Genomic DNA, 23,091 nt, shown 5'->3' on the forward strand with positions numbered 1-23,091 from the left:
TTTTATCTAACGGGTGGCATCCCTAAGTCTAAATATTGCTGCTACATTACACAACCTTCAATGTCATAATTATGTACAATTCTGGCACATTAATTACGGTCTTTGTTAGGAAGAAATGGTCTTCACACAGTTTGCAACGAGCCAGGCGGCCCAAACTGCTGCATATACCCTGACTCTGCTTGCACAGAACGCAAGAGAAGTGACACAATTTCCCTAGTTAAAAGAAGTTCATGTTAGCAGGCAATATTAACTAAATATACTAAATATTAACTAAATATATACTTGTGTATTGATTTTAAGAAAGGTATTGATGTTTATGGTTAGGTACACATTCGTGCAATGACTGTGATTTTTTCCCGAATGCGTTTGTTAAATCACCCATTTGGCGAAGTAGGCTGTGATTCAATGATAAATTAACTGGCACCGCATCGATTATATGCAACGCAGGACAAACTAGATAAACTAGTAATATCATCGACCATAAAATAAGAATTTGTTCTTAACTGACTTGCCTAGTTAAATAAAGGTAAAAAAACAAACAAACGTGTAGTTAACTAGTGATTATGTTAATATTGATTGTTTTTATAAGATAAGTTTAATGCCAGCTAGTACCTTATCTTGGCTCCTTGCTGCACTCGCATGACAGGTAGTCAGCCAACCACGCAGTCTCCTCATGGAGTGCAATGTAATCGGCCATAATTGGTGTCCAAAAATGCCGATTACCGATTGTTATGAAAACTTGAAATTGGCCCTGATTAATCGGCCATTCCGATTAATCGGTCGACCTCTACTATGCATACATAATGAACAGCGAGTAGCAGCAGTGTAAATAGACGGGTGGCCATTTGATTAATTGGTCAGCAGGATGCGCTCGATGGTGCAGCTGTATAACTTTAAGGATCTGGGAACCCATGACAAATCTTTCACTCTCCTGAGGAGGGAATTATGTTTTTGTGCCCTTTTCACAACTGTTTTGGTGTGTTTGGACCATGATAGTTTGTTGGTGATGTGGACACCAAGGAACTTGAAACTCTCGACCCGCTCCACTTCAGCCCCTTCAATGTTAATGGGGGCCTGTTCGGCCCTCCTTTTTCTATAGTCCACGATCAGCTCCTTTATCTTGCTCACATTGAGGGAGAGGTTGTTGTCCCGGTACCACACTGCCAGGTCTCTGACCTCCTCCCTATAAGCTGTCTCATCATTGTCGGTGATCAGGCCTACCACGGTTGTGTCGTCAGAAAACTTAATGATGGTGTTGTAATCGTGGGTGAACAGGGAGTACAGGAGGGGACTAAGCATGCACCCCTGAGGGGCCCCAGTGTTGAGGATCAGCGTGGCCAATGTGTTGTTGCTTACCCTTACCACCTGGGGGTGGCCAGTTAGGAAGTCCAGGATCCAGTTGCAGAGGGAGATGTTTAGTCCCATGGTCCGTAACTCAGTGATGAGCTTTGTGGGTACTATGGTGTTGAATACTGAGCTGTAGTCAATGAACAGCATTCTCACAAAGGTGTTCCTTTTGTCCAGGTGGGAAAGGGCAGTGTGGAGTGCGATTAAGATTGCATCAGCTGTGGATCTGTTGAATGCAAATTGGAGTGGGTTTCGTGTTTCCGGCAGGATGGTGTTGATGTGAGCCATGACCAGCCTTTCAAAGCAGTTCATGGCTACCGACGTGAGTGCTACGGGGCGGTAATCATTTAGGCAGGTTACCTTCGCTTTCTTGGGCATAGGGACTATGGTGGTGTGTTTGAAACATGTAGGTATTACAGACTCAGTCATGGAGAGGTTGAAAATGTCAGTGAAGACACTTTGCCAGTTGGTCCACGCAAGCTTTGTGAATGTTGATCTGTTTAAAGTGTGATGGTTCGTCTGAAGGCTTAGCGGGATTTCTTATACGCGTTGGGATTAGTGTCCCGCTCCTTGAAAGCACCAGGTCCATCCTTTCGCTCGGTGAGGATGTAATTTCTCGCATTATACATTTTACAGATCCAAAAAGATCCCAACATATCAAACGAACAAATGATCTGTCGGCTTCCTGTTTCCGTCACAACTGTCATGATTTTTTTTCATTTGGTATGACTTTACTCGCATAAAAACTGTGGATGGAAACATGGTTAGTGAGAAGATTAATGGAAATAAGCAATACACTCCATGTCGGTGGTCACCAACTGGTCAGATCACCATGTCTGCTGTTTTAATGAAATGCGTGTTTTCCTTACTTCAACTCACACTACAACCAGCACTGCAGCTGCAATGAATGAGTATAGCAAAGTGTTCCGATTAGCTTGCGTTGTTATTATTACCAGCTTGTCTTTCTTTAAATCTAGGAATATTTCACTTTCACTGATCATAGGAGTAACAACATGGATGTGTGCATGAAGCGGGAATAATGCAGTGCGACTTTAGTTTGGCCATCAGCTGAAAGACTGTGTCCCCTTTCTCAGTTGAGAGGGAGAGGAGGGACAGTGAGAGGCAGCCTCACTGCTGCTCCTTAGCTCCCCTCAGACTGAACATCAGATGCAGACCATCAGTCCAGTAAAAAAATATATAAAATACCAGTCAAAAGTTTGAACAATGAACTATGAAATAACACATATGGAATTAGGTATTAACCAAAAAGGTGTTAAACAAATCAACATATATGTTATATTTTATATTCTTCAAAGTAGCCACCTTTTGCCATGATGACAGCTTTGCACACTCTTGGCATTCTCTCAACCAGCTTCATGAGGAATGCTTTTCCAACAGTCTTGAAGGAGTTTCCACATATGCTGAGCACTTGTTGGTTGTTTTTTCTTCAGTCTGCGGTCCAACTCATCCCAAACCATCTCAATTGGGTTGATGTTGGGTGATTGTGGAGGCCAGGTCATCTGAAGCAGCACTCCATCACTCTCCTTGGTCAAACAGTGCTTACACAGTCTGGAGGTGTGTTTTTGGGTCATTGTCCTGTTGAAAAACAAATGATAGTCCCACTAAGTGCAAACTAGATGGGATGGCGTATCGCTACAGAATGCTGTGGTAGCCATGCTGGTTAAGTGTGCCTTGAATTCTAAATAAATCAGTGTGACCAGCAAAGCACCCCCACACCTTCACACCTCCTCCATGCTTCACGGTGGGAACCAGACATGCAGAGATAATCCGTTCACCTACTTTGCTTCAGGCAGTTGGAACCAAAAATCTCAAATTTGGACTCATCAGACCAAAAGACAGATTTCCACCGGTCTAATGTCCATTGCTCATGTTTCTTGGCCCAAGCAAGTCTCTTGTTCTTATTGCAGTCCTTTAGTAGTGGGACAGACCATGAAGGCCTGATTCACGCAGTCCCCTCTGAACAGTTGAAGTTCAGATATGTCTGTTGCTTGAATTCTGTGAAGCATTTATTTGAGCTGCAATCTGTTGCAGTTAACTCTAAGGAACTTATCCTCTGCAGCAGAGGTAACTCTGGGTCTTCCTTTCCTGTGGCGGTCCTCATGAGAGCCAGTTTCATCATAGCGTTTGATGGTTTTTGCGACTGCACTTGAACAAACTTTCAAAGTTTTAGAAATTTTCCGCATTGACTGACCTTCATGTCTTAATGATGGACTGTTGTTTCTCTTTGCTTATTTGAGCTGTTCTTGCTATTATATGGACTTAGTCTTTTACCAAATAGGGCTATCTTCTGTATACCACCCCTACCATGTCACAACACAACTGATTGGCTCAAACCTCAATAAAAAGGAAATTCCACAAATGAACATGGCACTGTTAATTGAAATGCATCGCAGGTGACTACCTCATGAAGCTGGTTGAGAGAATGCCAAGTGTGTGCAAAGCTGTCATCAAGGAAAAGGGTGGCTACTTTGAAAAATCTAAAGTCTCAAATATATTTTGATTGGAGCAGGATCTCTGTACTTTTCTCCATTCATCTTTTTTTTAGATCCTAATTAGTCTCCCAGTCCCACCCGCTGAAAAAAATCCCCACAGCATGATGCTGCCACCACCATGCTTCACCGTAGGGATGGTGCCACATTTCCTCCCGACATGACACTTGGTATTCAGGCCAAAGAGTTCAATCTTGCTTTCATCAGACCAAAGAACCTTGTTTCTCATTATCCGAGAGTCCTTCAGGTGCCTTTTGGCAAACTCCAAGCTGGCTGTCACATACATTTTACTGAGGAGTGGCTTCCGTCTGGCCACTCTACCATAAAGGTCTGATTGGTGGAGTGCTAGAGATGGTTGTCCTTCTGGAAGGGTCTGAATACTTATGTTTTTTAAACATTTGCAAACATGTCTGAAAGCCTGTTTTTGATTTGTCATTGCAGGGTATTGTGAGTAGATTGACGAGGAAAAGATTGTAATTTAATCCATTTTAGAATAAGGCTTTGACGTAACAAAATGTGGAAAAAGTGAAGGGGTCTGAATACTTTCCCAAATGCGCTGTATATTATGCTTGTCAGCCTCACAAGTAATACAACAAATTATATACTACCAGTGTGATCATATTCCTATTTTTTTTGTATATCATTTTTAAATAGTTTGAGTAGAACAACACTGACAGGGCAATTCAATCATAGTCAACTGGCAGTGATAATGTACTGGGCCTATAGCCAATTGCACAAACCTCATTGATACAGAACTGTTTTCAATTGCATAGTTAAAATCTGAGCAGTAGATCTCAGCTTGCATTTAGACTCAGAAAGTGATCTCTACTCCAAGTGCTAGAAACCAATACAGCAGTGTTTCCCAAACTTGGTCCACGTTTTGGTTTTTGTCCTAGAAACTACAAAGCTGAACCAAAATAGGGCCTATACCAAAACGTGCACCCCTCGGGGTCCCGAAGATAAGGTTTGGGAAACTCTGCATAGAGACACACTATGTCTTCAAGGTTTTTCAAATCCCCACATGAAACAATAAAAAGTTAACAGTAAGCAAGTCCACATGTTTATCTCAAATGTATTACTAAAATTGTCTGGGCTTTGGTTAATATTGAATCACAATGAGATTGTGTAATAATAAGGCACAGGGTAAGCGAAGAAAATTATATTTTCACTGCCTTGAAACCTCATTTAACATCATATATTTAGAAAATGACTACACAAAAAATGATCAAATCAAATTGATTTATATAGCCCTTCTTACATCAGCTGATATATCAATTTGCTGTACGACTTTATTATTTGACTAAGTAATGATTTAAGTGCTGTAAAACAAAACAAAACATTTGAAACTACATGTTATATTTAGGACAATCAGATTCAAATATCCAAAAGGGGAGAAAGTGCCTCTACGTTAGGATCACAACTTTGTAGGGTTACAGTAACCTTTTAGATCCTGCATTCAGAATGGCAAACATGATCCAGTTGTCAAACCACTGTCCTGATGTACATGATTGATTCTGGTGTGGTCCATGGTGTACTCTGTGAGCAAAAAGTTTAAAGGGCAGTGTATCTAGGCTGCGTAGACAGTAAGAACTAGGTGTTGGGTGATTTTCTTTGCTAGGGCATAATGAGCGGTCAGAGTTCTCAATGAATGGTCAGAGTTGAGGGGCAGGTGTTCAGCATGAACGGTCAGTATTGGGTGGCAGGTGGATGCCCAGGCTCTGCAGCAGGTTAGAGGCCGGCCCGGCCAGCCCGGGAGCTCAGAGACTCCAGGAGGTTAGTGACCATGTTAAGGTCTATGTCCAGGGGCTGGATCTCCTCATCCTCACCCAGCAGACCCTCTCCGCTGGGGGAACGAGGGCAGCCATTGGCTGCTGGGCCTGCTTTATTGGTGCCCTGCTGGAATCATAGAATACAATCATTATTTGACATATTTATATGCAATTAATGCAACTTATGTATCCCTAATCCTTCCTCTTTCCAAATAACTCTTTATAGAATTTGCACACTGCAACAAGAAGTGGTAAATATCGATCACATATCTTACCTGCTGGTTGAAGCTCTGTCCCATGCTGGTGCCCATGAGCTCATGGTCCATCTCATCCATGTACTTCCTAAGACCTTCCGAAGCCTCTGCCCCTTCATCCCCTCGCAGTCCGGTAGGACCATCCACGGCCTCATCGACATCATCTAGGTCATCTGAATCCAACTCCTCATCCTTAGCCCCTGACATGTCTACATAACACATAGCTAAAACGTACACTGACCACCTGTGACATATGGCCTTCATATAGAACTTACTACTAGCAACTACATACCCAGTAGTCTGTCCAGTGCACTGGCCATAGAGTCTGGATCAAACCCAAAAGGCTCATTTGAATGGGACCTGTAACATAAACAAAGGCAAATTACATTGATACCCATTACAGTCAGCAGCTAGCATACGTTAGCATTCTACACAGTATTATCTCATAGCAGTTAGCATACAGGGCTAAGTAGAACAGTGTGGACAGACAGTCCGTCAGTCTCACCAGGGTAGATGGGCCCCCTCATGTGAAGACATGGCGTTGATGAAGTTCTTTATGCCTTGGGTCACAGCCACCAGGCTGTAGCTTCCCCCCTCCTCCTCACCCCCCCCCTGCGTCTGTTCAGTGTGGATGGGCTTAAGCCACCCACCCCCACTCCTCCCCCTATGCTCCAACAGACGCTCCAGCTCCTGGGCTGAAATATCCAGCCAACTCTCACCTGGAGATAGGGGGCATTAGAAAAATCAGTGTTTCAACCAACTCATTCTAGCTCATCATTTTGGAAACCGCTTATTTAACCAGTTTACGATATGGGTATGTTTAGTAAAGGCTGAACCCTTCCTCTAAAAATCAGCAGGCCTTATACCCGTGTGGTTTTATCTGACACGAAAGCCAGCAGTCTACTTTGTGGTGTGAACATATCAGCGCGGTAAGTGTCATATAATAACAGGGATTTTACCTGAGCTGATACTAGACTGTGTGACTGCTGTACTGTAGTAATATGTGTTTACCCACTGTCCTCTGGGGGTAGATGAGCCTTGCATTTCCTCAGTTCTTCCACGTTGCAGGGATCCCAGCACTGTAGCAGCTGAAGGATCTCCTCACCTGGGGCCCTGCCACCAGAGTTAAACACACACACACACACACACACACACACAGGATAGAGTGTATTCACACACATATATGCAGGCACACATGAAGACAAACAGACACCAGTGTTCATGGTGTTCCTGCAGAGCCCTGCAGCTACCCCTGACACAGACAACAACCTCAATAACACATCATCACCAAAAGGGATAACATTATGAATCACTGACAATTGCAATGCTAACAGCCCGATACCGCTATGCTCATTGAAATGTAAAATAGAGGGCTGTTATGAGTAATCTAGGAAATATTACTGTTCAGGAGAATATAAAAACACCTTACTGGTTAGCTAGCATCAGAGATTAGCGGTCTCACACACTGAACAATGATTTACTTTTGTTTGCAAGATTGCATCATCTTTTGTTTCTGTTTCTAACCAGTAATAGAACAATTATACTCCAACATGTGTAATCAGTTCTCTGGGTTAACAATCAATAGAAGCAAATGCCATGCTGTCAAGATTGAAGCGGTCTAATAACCATTAGGCTACAGATAGTGCTCTTGACGTACATTGGTACAAATCCTATGAGCTACAGTGTCTGCTCAATTTTATATCATATACAGTACCAGTCAAAAGTTGACACACCTACTCATTCAAGAGTTCTTTATTTTTGACAATTTTCTACATTGTAGAATAATAGTGAATACATTAAATAACAAAATAAATAAAAACTATTAAATAACACATATGGAATCACGTATTAACCAAAAAAAGTGTTAAACAAATAAAATATATTTTATATTCTTCAAAGTAGCCACCTTGATGACAGCTTTGCACACTCTTGGCATTCTCTCAACCAGCTTCATGAGGAATGCTTTTCCAACAGTCTTGAAGGAGTTCCCACATAGACCACTGCGCCACTCGGGAGCCCTAAGACACTGCGTCGCAGTGCAAGAGGCGTCACTGCAGTACCTGGTTGGAATCCAGGCCACATCACATCCGGCCGCGATTAGTAGTCCCATAGGGCAGCGCACAATTGGCCCAGCAACCTCCGGGTTAGGCCAGGTTTAGGCCGTCATTGTAAATAAGAATTTGATCTTAACTGACTTGCCTAATTAAATGAAGAAAAAAAATGCTTAGCACTTGTTGGCTGCTTTTCCTTCACTCTGCGGTCCAACTCCTCCCAAATCATCTCAATTGGATTGGGGTCGGGTGATTGTGGAGGCCAGGTCATCTGCTGCAGCACTCCATCACTCTCCTTCTTGGTCAAATAGCCCTTACACAGCCTGGAGGTGTGTTGGTTCATAGAGCTGTTGAAAAACAAATGATAAGCACTAAGCGCAAACCAGATGGGATGGCATGTCGCTACAGAACGCTGTGGTAGTCAAGCTGGTTAAGGGTGCCTTGAATTCAAAACAAATCACAGACAGTGTCACCAGCAAAGCACCCCCACACCATCACACCTCCTCCATGCTTCACGGTGGGAACCATACATGCGGAGATCATCAGTTCACCCACACCGTGTCATGGCGGCTGGAACCAAAAATCTCCAATTTGGACTCCAAACCAAAGGACAGATTTCCACTGGTCTAATGTCCATTGCTCGTGTTTCTTGGACCAAGCAAGTCTCTTCTTCTTATTGGTGTCATTTAGTAGTGGTTTCTTTGCTGCAATTCAACCATGAAGGCCTGATTCATGCACTCTCCTCTGAACAGTTGATGTTGAAATGTGTCTGTTACTTGAACTCTGTAAAGCATTTATTTGGGCTGCAATCTGAGGTGCAGTTAGCTCTAATGAATTTATCCTCTGCAGCAGAGGTAACTCTGGGTATTTATTTCCTGTGGCGGTCCTCATGAGAGCCAGTTTCATCAAAGCGCTTGATGGTTTTTACAACAGCACTTGAAGATACTTTCAAAGTTCTTGACATTTTCCGGATTGACTGACCTTCATGTCTTAAAGTAATGATGGACTGTTGTTTCTCTTTGCTTATTTGAGCTGTTCCTGCAAAATCAAAGCCCCAACCTAAATCCTATAGAAAATGTACAAACCTGACTCAGTTATACAAGCTCTGTCAGGAGGAATGGGCCAAAATTCACCCAACTTCTTGTGGGAAGCTTGTGAAGGCTACCCGAAACGTTTGACCCAAGTTAAACAATTTAAAGGCAATGCTACCAGATACTAATTGAGTGTATGTAAACTTCTGAGCCACTGGGAATGTGATGAAATAAATAAAAGCTGAAATAAATAAATCATTCTCTACTATTATTCTGACATTTCACATTCTTAAAACAAAGTGTTGATCCTAACTGACCTAAGACAGGGAAGTTTTACTTGGATTAAATGTCAGGAATTGTGAAAAACTGAGTTTAAATGTTTTTTAAACATGGTGTACGTAAACATCCAACTATGTGTGTGTGTATATATATATAATATGTATATATAATATATATATGTACACAACTATGTGTGTGTGTACATACACAATATTATTTTATTTTTTCACACTGAGATTGGAACAATACTATGACAATTATGATAATGACCTTTTAGTGTAAAAGCTGCTTGAACAGACAGCCTTAAATTTCAGCATGTTTTGGTGGGATGGAGTTTTGGCAGTTAATTAGTTAATAGACCAATAAGAAAGAGTTCCAAACCTCTCTGCCAATAACAGCTCATTTTCAGTTTTCCCCTCCCCACTCAATTCTTTTTTGCAGGAGAAACTGCTCTTGCTAAGAAGTTACCTGTTTATTTTTTACCATTTTGATTGAAAACAGTAAGGTACTTAATTGTTACCAGGAAATTATTTGACGGCTGCATTGGGCCATTAACATATGGGAACGATAGCCATTTTTACATCTGTTACTGCTATCTGGGTCCTTAAGAGGTCTCTACCCTAAACTTAACCCCTACCCTTACTTAACCTTAATCTTTTTACATTGTAACGTCTGAGTTGGGACGTCCCAAGAATTCAGGATAGCAAGGACTTTTTTATATCCAAAATTTTAGAGGGGGAAATTATTTTCAAAACATAAAATGGCTAGCCTATTTTCATTCACTATAAAAATAACAACCCAACAACTTCTCCAACTCTGTTAAGACCGAGGATTTGGAGAGATACGCTTCCCCGCCTCCACAAAGCGCACGTAAAAGCGCAGGTAGCCTACTTGGAATGATATGCCAACACTTGAATAGTTCACTTCCTGAAAATACACTGTAGCAGTCAGAACAACTAAACATCTTCACCCAGCTCTCCTACATGCAAAATATTGGTCTTGTGGAGTCAGTGGATTCGTCCATTATTATAGAGAGGCTTTCTATTTTGGTTGACCAGACTACAACTCCGTTTTTTACTTGTGTTAATGGAATCGCACATTTTGGGATATTGGCGCTTGCATATCCTCAACATTTACATGCATTTCTATAGCGAATGAAAATGGCTACTTTGTTCGACAATAGGCTACATTTTCATAGATAAAATGCAGATTATTCCTATATAATGTTGATAAACAATAAGTTAAATATTTATGTTGATTGTGTAATAATTTGGTGCATTAGTCTAAAGTGTAGGCTGCTGATGACAATTTTCAGCAAACAATTGACTTGAAGTCAATCCACATGGTTGGGAATTTATATTGGACTAATTGGATAATTACATTAGATTGTCACGGTATGCACATGTGACAATTAATTCACATGTGGTGTGAGAAGGCGCTATATCGGCCTCTTGAGGTCAGATGATCGAAATGCGGGCTAGAAAGAAAACAGCCAAAGGCCTGGCCCTAATCATAAGCCTCAAATCTACCCTCAAACAGAAACCTTACAATCACTTCAACACTTCATAGTGTTGTTTCTGCTGCGTCACTCACCCCTCCAGTCTTTTCCCTAGAGCAGTGCGGATCTTGGGGCTGGCCAGACAGGCCTGTGTGTGGGATGAGAGCAGGACCAGAGTATGGTTCACGCTGGGCACTGCGTTCATGGGCAGGCCAACTCCACTAGAGCGGGAGGTCAGGGCAGGATGTACAGCTCACCCCTGTAGAGGAACACCTAGCAGACCAGAACCAGGGGGAGAGACACAGATGGACAGACTGATATAGGCCTACAGAGGCAACAAACGAAGGGATAGTCAGCTATGTGAAGAGATGTATAGACAGTGATAAACAATTTGTAGTCATTACACATAGCCTAATAATGGAGCCTGATGTTACTCCTTACAGTTAAAGGCCCTTACATGTTCTGTTTAGAGGAGAATTGGCTCTGGCAGCCCAAACATTCCATGTAAACATGAATCGATTGTCAATTGCAGTACGGTTCTAGAAACATAAAGCCATCTACTATCATATCACATAAAATTAATTCACAAATGTAAAATATACACTGTCGTACACTGTTTTAAACACAGTTGCAACCGACAGTATTTTTCAGTGAAAACACGTTTATGGCGTCCGTCTTCCATTTACGCACAGGTGTTCAGAGACGCAGATAGCTAATTAGCACAGGTAGTCGACTGTCTTCCATCTGTTTTACGTAAACAACTGCTGTAATATGGAAATATGTCCATGTGGGAACTCTAACCCTATAAAGGTGTACACATGTTCATTTTGTTTCCAAAACATCAACAACAAACTAACATGGTCCAAGCACACCAAGACAGTTGTGAAGAGGGCACAACAAAACCTATCCCCCCTCAGGAGATTTGGCATGGCTCAGATCTTCAAAATAATTTACAGCTGTACCATCAAGAGCATCCTGATGGGTTGCATCACTGCCTGATATGGCAACTGTTCGGCCTCCGAACGCAAGGCACTACAGAGGGTAGTGCGTACGGCCCAGTACATCAATGGGGCAGAGCTTCCTGCCACCCAGGACCTCTATACCAGGCGGTGTCAGAGGAAGGCCCTAAAAATCATCAAAGACTCCAGCCACCCTAGTCATAGACTGTTCTCTCGGCTACCGCACAGTAAGCAGTACTGGAGAGCCAAGTCTGGGTCCAAGAGGCTTCTAAACAGCTTCTACCCCCAAGCCATAAGACTCCTGCTACTACTCTCTGTTATCATCTATGCATAGCCACCCTACCTGCATGTACATAAATATCTCAATTACCTCAACACTGGTGCCCCCGCACATTGACTCTGTACTGGTACCGCCTGTATATAGCCCACGCTATTGTTATTTACTGCTGCTCTTTAATTATTTGTTTTTTCTTATCTCTTACTTTTTTTAAAGGTATTTTCTTAAAACTGCATTGTTGGTTAAGGACTTGTAAGTTAGCATTTCACTGTAAGGACTACATCTGTTGTATTTGGTGCATGTGACAAATACAATTACATTTGATGTGAAAATAGTACCGCATGTGTGTTAACTTTTAGTGCAAGTGTCAGGGCTCTTAACACAACTCCCTGGACAGAAAATACTATCGTAAATAGGCGCTAAATGGGCTACATCAAACGTAGACAACTTACTCGGTTTCCACTGCTCTCTGGGTTCAACCACTTGGGAAGATAGTCTGCTGCTTCAATCAGAAGGAACTCCCCATCATTGTACTCTAACCTGCAAGTTAAAGTAAATATCACTGGGAAGTTGAAACTAACTGGAAGTAATACAGAGCTTTGCAGACCGTGTGCTCCACTCTACCTGGCAGCAAGTTCTGGGAAGGCTTGTGTGATCTGAAGCAGGAGGTATAAGATGAACCACTCATCCTCCACACTGTCCCCAAACACAGCGCTGCCTCCAAAGTGTGCAGGAACTCCCCTTGCAGGTACAATCAAGACATGATCACCATTCATTCAGTCAAAGCATCAAAATGATTTGTATAACAAATCCTTCAATCCTCAAAAAACATTTGTATCCAGGTCAGAACCAGTACTGTGCCTTTCTCAGTGTGGTACTTGAGGTTGAATGGCTGCTGTTGCCAGATATACTGCACAAGGAGAGGGGCAACCTTGGCCAAAGTCTCAGACGTAGATCATCAGACTGTGTGTCTAAGAGGTTAGGCTGAACCAAGAAGAGATAGTACTGGACCATGTCATCTAGCAAGGCTGTTCTCCTAAGTGGGTCCATAGTGGGGGTGGCTTGATGAACCTATGATATGAGCAATAACAAGATAAGTTATGTTCCTTTGCTTTGTTATCAGCAGAGACTGTTGTATGTCAGATCATACGACATCTCTATAATGACATTTGAATCATAACTGAATTATAGGGTACAAGCTCAGCTTCCAAACTGTTCAGACAGGCAGCTTGTCTTTTATCGATAAACTTATTGTGTAACTATATGTAACTGCCATTGATCACATGATATTTTGATCTATAAGTCTTCAATGATAGGCCTACTATTTTACACTGAACATTACATTTGCAAACGAAGTCATGTCAATAAAATGAAGCTAGCATCCTAACTAGTCAGTGTCTTCACTAGCTAATCGCATGATCAATTAACGTTAACTTAGGTCACAGTTCTGAGAGAGGTCTTACCTTGCCTTGTTTATTATGTATATGTTTTAACGTTAATCTTCAAGAAGGAATCCCATAAAAATAAAATTAGTTGTCAAGTTCTGTCATTCTCATGCCGTTAGATGAACTGTTTTTTCCCCTACCATTAATAGATCTCGGTTATAATACTACCGTTTTTGTAATTGGTTCCTATATGACACGCATTTATCCCAGAAATAATAATATACTTCGATGAAATTTTGCTTCAAAATTACGATACACAAAAATATAATGAATCAATAGAAAAGTTGTACAATTGACATAAAATGTGGAATTACAATTGTTTTGAATTCTATACGTAGACAACGTTCCCAGGTGAGACGGACATAATTTTGTAGCGCAATAGGAATATCGCACAGAACACAGGGAGTTGTAGTCTTTTATATTTTTGCAAAAGGTCATTTTAGAGGAGATCAAAATACATTTCCCGTGAGGTATAGTGATAAGAAAGTTAGGTATCCATGACAGCCTTGTTATTGTTGTCGTGAGGGATGCTGTAGTTAATGGCTATATTGATTATTTTACTGGCGCTGCCTGAAACATAACCTATAATACCATAATACTTTTAGGCCGCGTTTTATTTGAAGTATTCCACTGCATTGTATATTAATAGGTCACTTCGTGCACAACTGCGCGGTTTGGTTCTCCCTCTGTTAGCTAACGTTAGCGAATCTAGTAGCTAGATTGCTAGCTAATGTTAACGTTAGCAAGTTCGCTGCAATTAAGTTCCACATCAAAGACAACGAAGCTAGCTAGCTAGGTAACGTGCTAGGGTGTACAGGTGTTATTGAACCGCGGGCGGCTGAAAATGACAAACCTCTGCCAAAAGGGCAAGTGGGGCCATGAATCAGAGGGAAGCACGGTGAGAGAGGACACTCGGGGGGGCATGAGGCGATAAAAACGGAGAAAAGGATGATTTCGCGATACACCAGGCGGCCGGTAACGCACAGTCTTGAGATGTAAGTAATAGTTGCTAGCTAGTGGACAAGTTTGTTATTCTTTGTTAACTGCAATTTCTGTCATTCGAGATTGAAATATGGTAACCTGATTGACTAAAGTTAGATGGTTGGTTAGCTAATTATCGGGTGATAATGTAGTGATCATGTGAGAGCCCATTTGTCAAACCAAGCCAAGGTCAGTTGCCTCCATTACACAAATGGATGCAATAGGATGATGTTGTTCAATGCTGTAACTGATGACGTAAGGGTCCCACCTCTACCTCATATTTCACTCCTTGTTTGTTTGGGATCAATGTCTTTTTACAACAATAAATATCAACCCACCAAAGTATTACAATGAAATATATATATATATATATATCAATGCTATTGCTTATTCATGTTTTATTCAGCTATATTTTCCCTTCTCTGCAGTCGTGGCTTATCCCGAAGCCACCTTGACCATCACCCTCTCCCAGAAGAGGTAGACGATGACTTCCTCCCCCAGCACCTCCTCCATGACCTTCAGGAAGCTGTCTCAACTTACAACAGGTATGACCTGTTTTTCATGAACCGGACAGGTGAAACCATGTACACTTGTAGGGAGCAGCCATATTGCTTTCACAGATCCTGTTTAGATGTGTGAAGGAGACAAAATAGAGGGAGGTAGCCAGTTACATAATCTGAACAGCACAGTAATATACCTCACTGCTCTAAAATATTCCCTGGTACACGCAACAACACACAACACTGTAACGTACAGCAACATGTAAACAATGTCTGTCCTCTGTTGCAGCTCAGAGACGACGTCTGCAGCCTCTAACCGGTCAGACTCTCCAACGGTCACCACTGGAAACACAACGCGGGCCTGGTCTGGGATCCACAGCTACACAGGGACAGGCATCTCTACAGAGAGGAGCTCTGTCTTCTCCTGGGGCTATGATGTGAGTCTCACCTCACTTTCTCAGCTGGCTGCCAGAATCTTTCAGTTCAAATGCCCTATGTTCTGAGTATTTTGAAGTGCATATATAGCGAGGCATAGCCATGCTGAATGCTACAACAGTCTTGTATGCAGATTACCATTAAATTAGAGTAATCATGTTTGTATTGTAATGACTTAGTAATGAGGACAATCTGCTCTGTCTGCAGAGGTCATTTCCCTCATGGTTTCGCTTCGTCGTGATGCTGAGCTTTCTAGAGCTTGTCTTCAGAAACAAAACAAAAAATATCTGATTTATTTACACAGCCATGTCCTCAGAAGGCCTCATAGAACTCATACCCCTACAGTCCTAAGTTACGAACTTAATATTGTACAGTACACACAAACACTCGCCTGTGCACGCACACACAGTCTTTGAAATATACATGCAAATGGTACTACTTGCTCCAGCACAATCACTTACACAGTCACCTGGGAGCCATGTAGCGTGCTGTGAAATGAACAGCGCTCAGCGACATGCTGCTAATAATTGATAAGTAGCTTGAAAAGCAACGACCTTCTGTCATAGTGTGCCTCTCGGTCGGGGCTCCTCTCACTCTCTTTTTCCCTTCCCTCTCTCCATCCCTCAGGAGTTTGACAAGGCGGCTTCGCGACAGGTGCAGCAAATGTTTGAGGAGATTGATGAGGAGCTTTACGAGGGGCGGGGTGGGGCGCATCTACTGGGGCTGCAAGATGAGTGTCATCAGTGGGCATTCAGGTTCCCTCACTTACGGTGGGTCCTCACCCTACACCCCCCCATCTCACACATTACTGCCACTCTAGCCTGGCTCCTTCCACTCCTCACCTGTAAATGTATTGCTGAAGGTCATTTGGCTGCTGTATAGTGATACTTCTTAAAAAGAGCAGTCTAACTTAAAGATACCTAAGATAAATCTGATTTAGATTTGTTTGCAAACCCGAGAAGGAACTACTTACCACATAATGATCGGCCCAAAACCATTGGGCCCCTATACACAATGAGAGAATGTGTCCTAGACCATTGGCTCAGCATTACAAAATTAAATTGTTAATCAAATAAATTAATTTTCCTGTCGGTTGGATTCATTTAAGTTCTAATCACTGTTTCACCTCCTATCCACCCTACTATGTGAACCCAAAGGATTCTGGGTAGTCAGCTGGTGTGTCCCAGTGACGAGGGCTTTCAGTGGTACGCAATCTCAGGGAAGGGGACCGGGACACCCGCAGGCACCACTGCAGCTGGACAGAAGGACAGCAGTAGTAGCAAGCCCCAGGATAAGGACAAGCCCGGCCCCAGCACAGAGTGAGCACTAGCTACTAATGCTGTTAACCCATCAATTATAGATTACCGTTGGCTTTGTGGTTTTGTGACCTACATACTGTGTGGCTTGTCAAACAGCAAGTGAACTAAGTAACGTAACACAAGGCATACTGGCACTGGCTAGTCTAAAAAGTTTGGACTGATGCTGTTGAGAAACCGATGTCAGTGTGAACCATGTTGTTTGTGTGTCCAGTCTGTGTGTGCAGGGGAGAAGGGCTGTGCTGTCCAGGCCCTGTGTGGCAGTTGACCACCCCCCTGATACTCCCAGTGGATCCAGAGGTCATGACAGGCCCAAGGTGATCGAGGCTGAAGGCCTGATGGAGGAGTACCTGGCCTTTGACAGCAGGGACCTGTGAGTCACCACCCAGCTCTCCTATTTAGGACGCTTTAAATGTAGGGGCATTTCAAATACTTTAAATTATGGTGCACTTGATTGAGCTTGTAGCCTACTTTTAGGATTATCCCAAGGGTTCCATTGTACCAAGTAACCTAAAACAAAGCTTAGTATTTGAAAGACTTTGACATTGTTTTGCAAAAGGTTTGTTGTGTTGATGGTTTAATCTGTGGTTTGACTTTTACAGGGATGATGAGTGGGAGCAGGGGTGGGTGGGGGCTGGTCGGCGGAGGTACTGCCTGCCTCCTGTGTCTCCCTATCGCTGTCGCAGACAGGCGGCCCTGGACTTGCTCTTTGACGACGTGTGGCGAGAGCTGGTTGGCTGGATGGAGGAGCTGGTCCGCAGGCATTGGGAGGGCTATGTCTCAGGTAGGACCACAGGGCTATGTCTCAGGTAGGACCACAGGGCTATGTCTCAGGTAGGACCACAGGGCTATGTCTCAGGTAGGACCACAGAGCAAAATCTCAGGTAGGACCACAGGACTATGTCTCAAGTAGGACCACAGGGCTATGTCTTATAGGCACTTTTGACTTGTCATTGACTTTTAAACCAACAAATCCATCATTGTCAAATTGACAGTATTCTGCCCCCTTCTTATTGACAGATGATGAGAAGACTGCAGTGAACTTCAGCCCATCACAGTCTGATGCTGAGAATCCTTTCCTGCTTCTGTCCACACATCCCACCCTTCTCCCCAGGCTAGGCCAGATCAGGGTGCCCCAGCTAACAGGCAGCCTGCAACCCCAGGTCAGTGCCCTGAGAGGGGGTTGAAGGACCACCTTCTCAGAGAGTGGAACATCCTACTCCTAGGATGTAGGTTTTATGTCAATAAGAAATGTTAATAAGCACTGTGATTGAACTCCATAATAACCTTCAGATGTGTTTGAGAGTTTAGGACAAATTCGGCAAACTGAAAACAGTCACACTGATGCTGAATTGTTTTCCCCTGCTGTCCGTAGTTCTTCTCACTCTTGTTTTGAAGGCTATCAATTCATTAACTTTAATCCTTTTTTCTTTCCTTCCTTCTTTTTGTCCCCTACTCTGTCTTGTTCCTTGGTCTGTTTCACACCTTTCAAACCAACAACCTTGTATCTGTCCACCTCACTCTCTCCTTTTCTCTCTCTCATTTGGTCATCCGTTTTCCCCCCCAAAGACCACAAAATCAAGGGTCTCAAAGCACAAGTCCAGACGGAAATCCAAAAAGCAGAAAAAGCCATCCACTGTATGTAACTCTCACCCAGAGCCAAAATGGCGCCGATCGACGCCATCCACAGCGGCATGTTATTATTCACTCCTAGACTGAATGTGCTTGTGCCTGTTGAATAACACAAACCATACCACTTTTAGTAACTTTCATACTTCTTAACCAATTGTTGAGTATTTCTTTTACACACGTCTCTTATTTAGTTCAATAATGACCATTTTGGAATGCTTTTATTTACTTCCCGCTTTAATTTGCTCTTTTGTCTAATCGTCTGTTTGGTCTCAAGTGGGTGGTGGTATGTCGTCTCCACTTGGTTGCATGTAGAAAATCCAAGTTGGAGCTGACTGTGGTGACGTGCAAGTGTCCGTAGGGATGATGTGGCTGTTTTTTTTTTTAGGTGAATGATCACTTTTGCCTAGTCTAACTGTATCTTCTTCTGCCTCCCTCCCTCCTACAGTCCAGTCGGGTACCAGTAGGGGCAGCGGTGACGCATCACAACCTCAACGACCTCATAGTGATCCACGGCATCCCCCTGCAGCAGAGGAACCTGGGCGTGATGGAGAGAGCTCAGTATGGAGACTGATCATACTCATGATGATACTATAACAATCTTTATTAGTAGAGTGTAGCATAAGGAGTTAACTGTAGCCGTGAACCACTCACCTTTTATCTCATTAAATAAGAGAGCAAGAGACGGTTATTAGCTATGGATATGTAGGTTTTTGCATATGTTACTTTGTGTTAAGGTTCACTGCTTCCTTCTCAGGGATCCTGAGGAGAGGGTGGTGGTGACCCATCGGCCAGGGTCCAGTGTGATTCCGTCCAGCAAGCCCCGTCCTCGCCGGGTGCTAGAGCAGAGCTCCTCCTCCCTGTCCCGTCCGCCCCAGTCGGCGCTACGCCGTAACCCCCCCCCACGCACCCTTCTGCCCTTGGTTCCCTGCCTGACACAGTTCAGTGCCGCCGGCTCCATGGAGGAGGTCATCCGTGGGACACGCCTGTGAGTTAACTTAAACGGGGTTACCCATTCTCCATCTGGTCCCTGTCCTCTTCCATGTACACCGCCTCCCTCCTCACTCCCGTCTTATTTATTGCTCTGAAGCTGGAGAACCGTCTGTTCAGAGAGATAACTTTGAAAGCTGTTTGCTGTTTAACTCTTGCCTTGTGGCATTCTTTTCAGCAGAAGGGAAGTGATGTGAGGAGTTGTGTGTGATTAAGTACCAACGGGTGAACTTTTAATGAACCCTGAGTTAAAGAAGATCTGTGTGAAGCATACAGTATAATTTGCCCTCGTGTGGAATGATTTCAGTTTGCTCCATGTTAAAGAGACTTGTGTAACTTTATGGAAAGTGTGGAAAGTGAACAGGGCTGTTACTCTCCAGACCCACAGCCAGTGACCGCCTGGCCTCGCCTCTGATACCTCTGAGCAGGAACACACTCCTTCCCCCCATCGGGACAGAAGAAGCTGAACCCACGCACTCTGGACAGCACTTCAGACCTACTCAGGTATTGGACGAGTAGAACTCTGCATAATAGTTGTACATCTTGCACTGACTTGACAACACTTAAATCTATCACCTGCTAATAACACAACACTATTTTATTTTGTGTGTGTAGCGGCATAGAGGCTTGTCCAGTCGTGCCCATAGTGCTGTTACAGATGAAGCTGGTTGTTTGCTTCCTCGGGATCGGCTTCATCAATTGGACGTATTCTCCCGTCCCAACACCACCCACACCTACAGGGTATGGCTATAGTCACACACGGTAAAAGTTATTATACCACTACAGAACGATTTAGGCATATTTTGTAGGTTTGTATTGTAATGGATAAATATGGAATATGTTTGCCTACGTTCCAGTCCGTGAGATTTAACTCTGGGTTCTGTTGCAGTCAGACACCCCTTACCGCCGCTCCTTCACGGTGCTGGACAACATTGGACAGGGGCGTCCTGGCAGAGAATCTTTGGGTACAGGTGGGCACCTCGTTTTACATTGAATACTGTACACAATTTCTACACATTAATTTTTGTGGCTGACTCATTGAGTCTCTGTCTGGGACACTGGCAGACTCTTTGGGCATCGGAGTGATGGGCATCAGTCTGGGCATCAGTCTGGGTATCAGCAGTTCCTCCTTCCTGGACTCCTTCATCCACCACCCTCTGGGCCACTCCCCCATCAAGGATGAGGAGGAGCCTGACACACAAGCCCCTCCCCCAGGTCAGTAGGAGCCATCTGTGGTCCTCATTTATAAAACATGTCGCTGGGTTGCGGTCTAATTATGTTTGAGAGAATTCGGTTGTAGCCTCTGGTTATCTAATGATTTGAATATTAACTATCAATGCTCATTAACACTCATCTTTGTCCTGCTCTCCTCAGCTGTACTGGTGCCTGTGTCAGTCCCAGCACGCTCCTACAGCCGGGGGGGCTTCACATCCCGCAGTAGCAGACCTGGGTTGTAAGTCCCTTCAACCGGTTGTCACTAGTTAACACAGCCACAAAGTCTGTATTATCATTAAACCCCACCCATTTTTACAATTTCTCTTCTTACAATATGATTTTAAACCTAACCACACTGCTAACCGTATGCCTAACTTTAAAGTGAAAAATAAAAAGCTATACATTTTTTGCTAATTTTGACTTTGGCTGTGGAATTTGGCTTTGTGGCTGTGTTATCGGCCTCCTCCACCAACCACACACCTCAGCACGGCAGGATGCAAGGCCCTGCTGCCACTCCCAACGGGGCCTTCAACAACACTTTATACAACAAGGAACATTTCTACATTGTACTGTTAGGTGATTTTATTTGATGTTTTTTTTGTTTTTCTAGAGCCCTATTTTTGTATGTTGGAACTCTGCTTACCTGGCTGCCAAAGACAGTAACCCGTCTCATTAAACCTATCTGTATGTATGTTGGTATGTATATTGTTTATGTTCTCTGATCTCTATACTCTTAAATTCTTCTATGCAGGGAATGAGTCGTTCTATGAAAATGGTGGCTTTTTGACCAGCCAATAAAAAGTTTTTACAAATTAGTCAATAGTTAATGCTGTAACAATGTTAATGAAAATAAATGACAGCATATTATTTTTTGTATATTACATTAAAATGCTTGTGTTGCCTTTGTCACCGGTGTTCCCTATATTTTAATGACAATTAAGGCTTTCCAGAATGTAATTTGAGTATTTACTTTACATATATAATCCAAGATGAAAAAGGTTAATGATAATATATAAATTATTTAAACAAAACATATTCTTCTATAACACCAGTGACAAACCTTCAGACTGTTCTAATAAAAACAGCAGGAACATTAACCAGTGAAAAAAATCTGCAGAAAATATAGAATATCTAAGATGGTGGCCACAGTAGCTCAAACCACACTTCTTAAATTGTGAATAAATGACTTAATCATGTGATTTGATCAATTATTTTAAACAAATTTCCTTTTCCCCATACTATAAACTGTGTAACACCAGCGACCGATCTTAAAGTGTCGCATGAAATTACCAAATTAATCATAATTGCTAACATGAAGAGACTGCAGACTAGAGGTCGACAGATTAATCGGAATGGCCGATTAATTAGGGACGATTTCAAGTTTTCATAACAATCGGAAATCGGTATTTTTGGATGCGGATTTTTTATTTTTTTAAACTTTTTTTTTACACCTTTATTTAACTAGGCAAGTCAGTTAAGAACACATTCTTATTTTCAATGACGGCCAAGGAACGGTGGGTTAACTGCCTTGTTCAGGGGCAGAACTACAGATTTTTACCTTATCAGCTCTGGGATTCAATCTTGCAACCTTACGGTTAACTAGTCCAACGCTCTAACCACCTGCCTCTCATTGCACTCCACGAGGAGCCTGCCTGTTACTTGAATGCAGTAGAAGCCAAGGTAAGATGCTAGCTAGCATTAAACTTATCTTATAAAAAACAATCATAATCACTAGTTATAACTACACATGGTTGATGATATTACTCGTTTATCTAGTGTGTCCTGCATTGCATATAATCGATGCAACGCTGGGGGATGATTTAACAAAAGCGCATTTGCGAACAAAAGCAATATCTTTGCACGACTACCTGACCATAAACACCAATGCCTTTCTTAAAATCAATAAACAAAAGTATATATTTTTTAAACATGCATATTTAGCTAAAATAAATCCAGTTTAGCAGGCAATATTAACCAGGTGAAATGGTGTCACTTCTCATGCGTTCATTGCACAGAGTCGGTATATGCAACAGTTTGGGTCGCCTGGCTCATTGCGAACTAATTTGCCAGAATTGTAAGTAATTATGACATAACATTGAAGGTTGTACAATGTAACAAGAATATTTAGACTTATGGATGCCACCCGTTAGATGAAATACCGAACGGTTCCGTATTTCACTGAAATAAACGTTTTGTTTTCGACATGATAGTTTCCGGATTTGACCATATTAATGACCAAAGGCTCGTATTTCTGTGTGTTATGTTATAATTAAGTCTATGATTTGATAGAGCAGTCTGACTGAGCGATGGTAGGCAGCAGCAGGCTCGTAAGCATTCATTCAAACAGCACTTTCGTGCATTTTGCCAGCAGCTCTTCGCAAGCACAGCGCTGTTTATGACTTCAAGTCTATCAGCCTAATAATGGCTGGTGTAACCGATGTGAAATGGCTAGCTAGTTAGTGGGGTGCGCGCTAATAGCGTTTCAAACGTCAATCGCTCTGAGACTTGGAGTAGTTATTCCCCTTGCTCTGCATGGGCCACGGCTTTTGTGGAGCGATGGGTAATGCTGCTTTGAGTGTGGCTGTTGTTGATGTGTTCCTGGTTC

At 42.8% G+C, this 23,091-nt stretch overlaps 1 protein-coding gene and 1 pseudogene across 6 annotated transcripts; one reads left to right on the top strand and one right to left on the bottom strand.

Moving 5' to 3' along the window:
• Nucleotides 1-5,082: 5,082 nt before the first annotated feature.
• On the bottom strand, nt 5,083-13,718 carry LOC115136515 (protein ecdysoneless homolog; annotated as a pseudogene).
• Nucleotides 13,719-13,886: 168 nt separating this feature from the next.
• Nucleotides 13,887-21,682, top strand: LOC115135055 (protein FAM149B1-like). 6 transcript variants are annotated; one of them, XM_029669277.2, is made up of 17 exons: nt 13,887-14,415; nt 14,830-14,946; nt 15,191-15,338; nt 15,964-16,106; nt 16,494-16,655; nt 16,867-17,025; nt 17,255-17,436; nt 17,673-17,815; nt 18,222-18,344; nt 18,730-18,842; nt 19,039-19,269; nt 19,652-19,775; nt 19,887-20,012; nt 20,161-20,242; nt 20,337-20,486; nt 20,646-20,724; nt 21,097-21,682. In XM_029669277.2, the coding sequence occupies exons 1-17, from the start codon at nt 14,369-14,371 to the stop codon at nt 21,206-21,208; spliced, it is 2,241 nt and encodes a 746-aa protein (XP_029525137.1). In that variant the 5' UTR covers nt 13,887-14,368; the 3' UTR covers nt 21,209-21,682. The 6 variants fall into 6 exon arrangements, with proteins under 6 accessions (XP_029525137.1, XP_029525138.1, XP_029525139.1 ...); XM_029669278.2 differs by having other exon boundaries at nt 18,222-18,290; XM_029669279.2 differs by having other exon boundaries at nt 20,646-21,177.
• Nucleotides 21,683-23,091: the final 1,409 nt, after the last annotated feature.

Source organism: Oncorhynchus nerka, linkage group LG10, assembly GCF_034236695.1.
Source record: "Oncorhynchus nerka isolate Pitt River linkage group LG10, Oner_Uvic_2.0, whole genome shotgun sequence".
Taxonomy (NCBI): Eukaryota; Metazoa; Chordata; class Actinopteri; order Salmoniformes; family Salmonidae; genus Oncorhynchus; species Oncorhynchus nerka.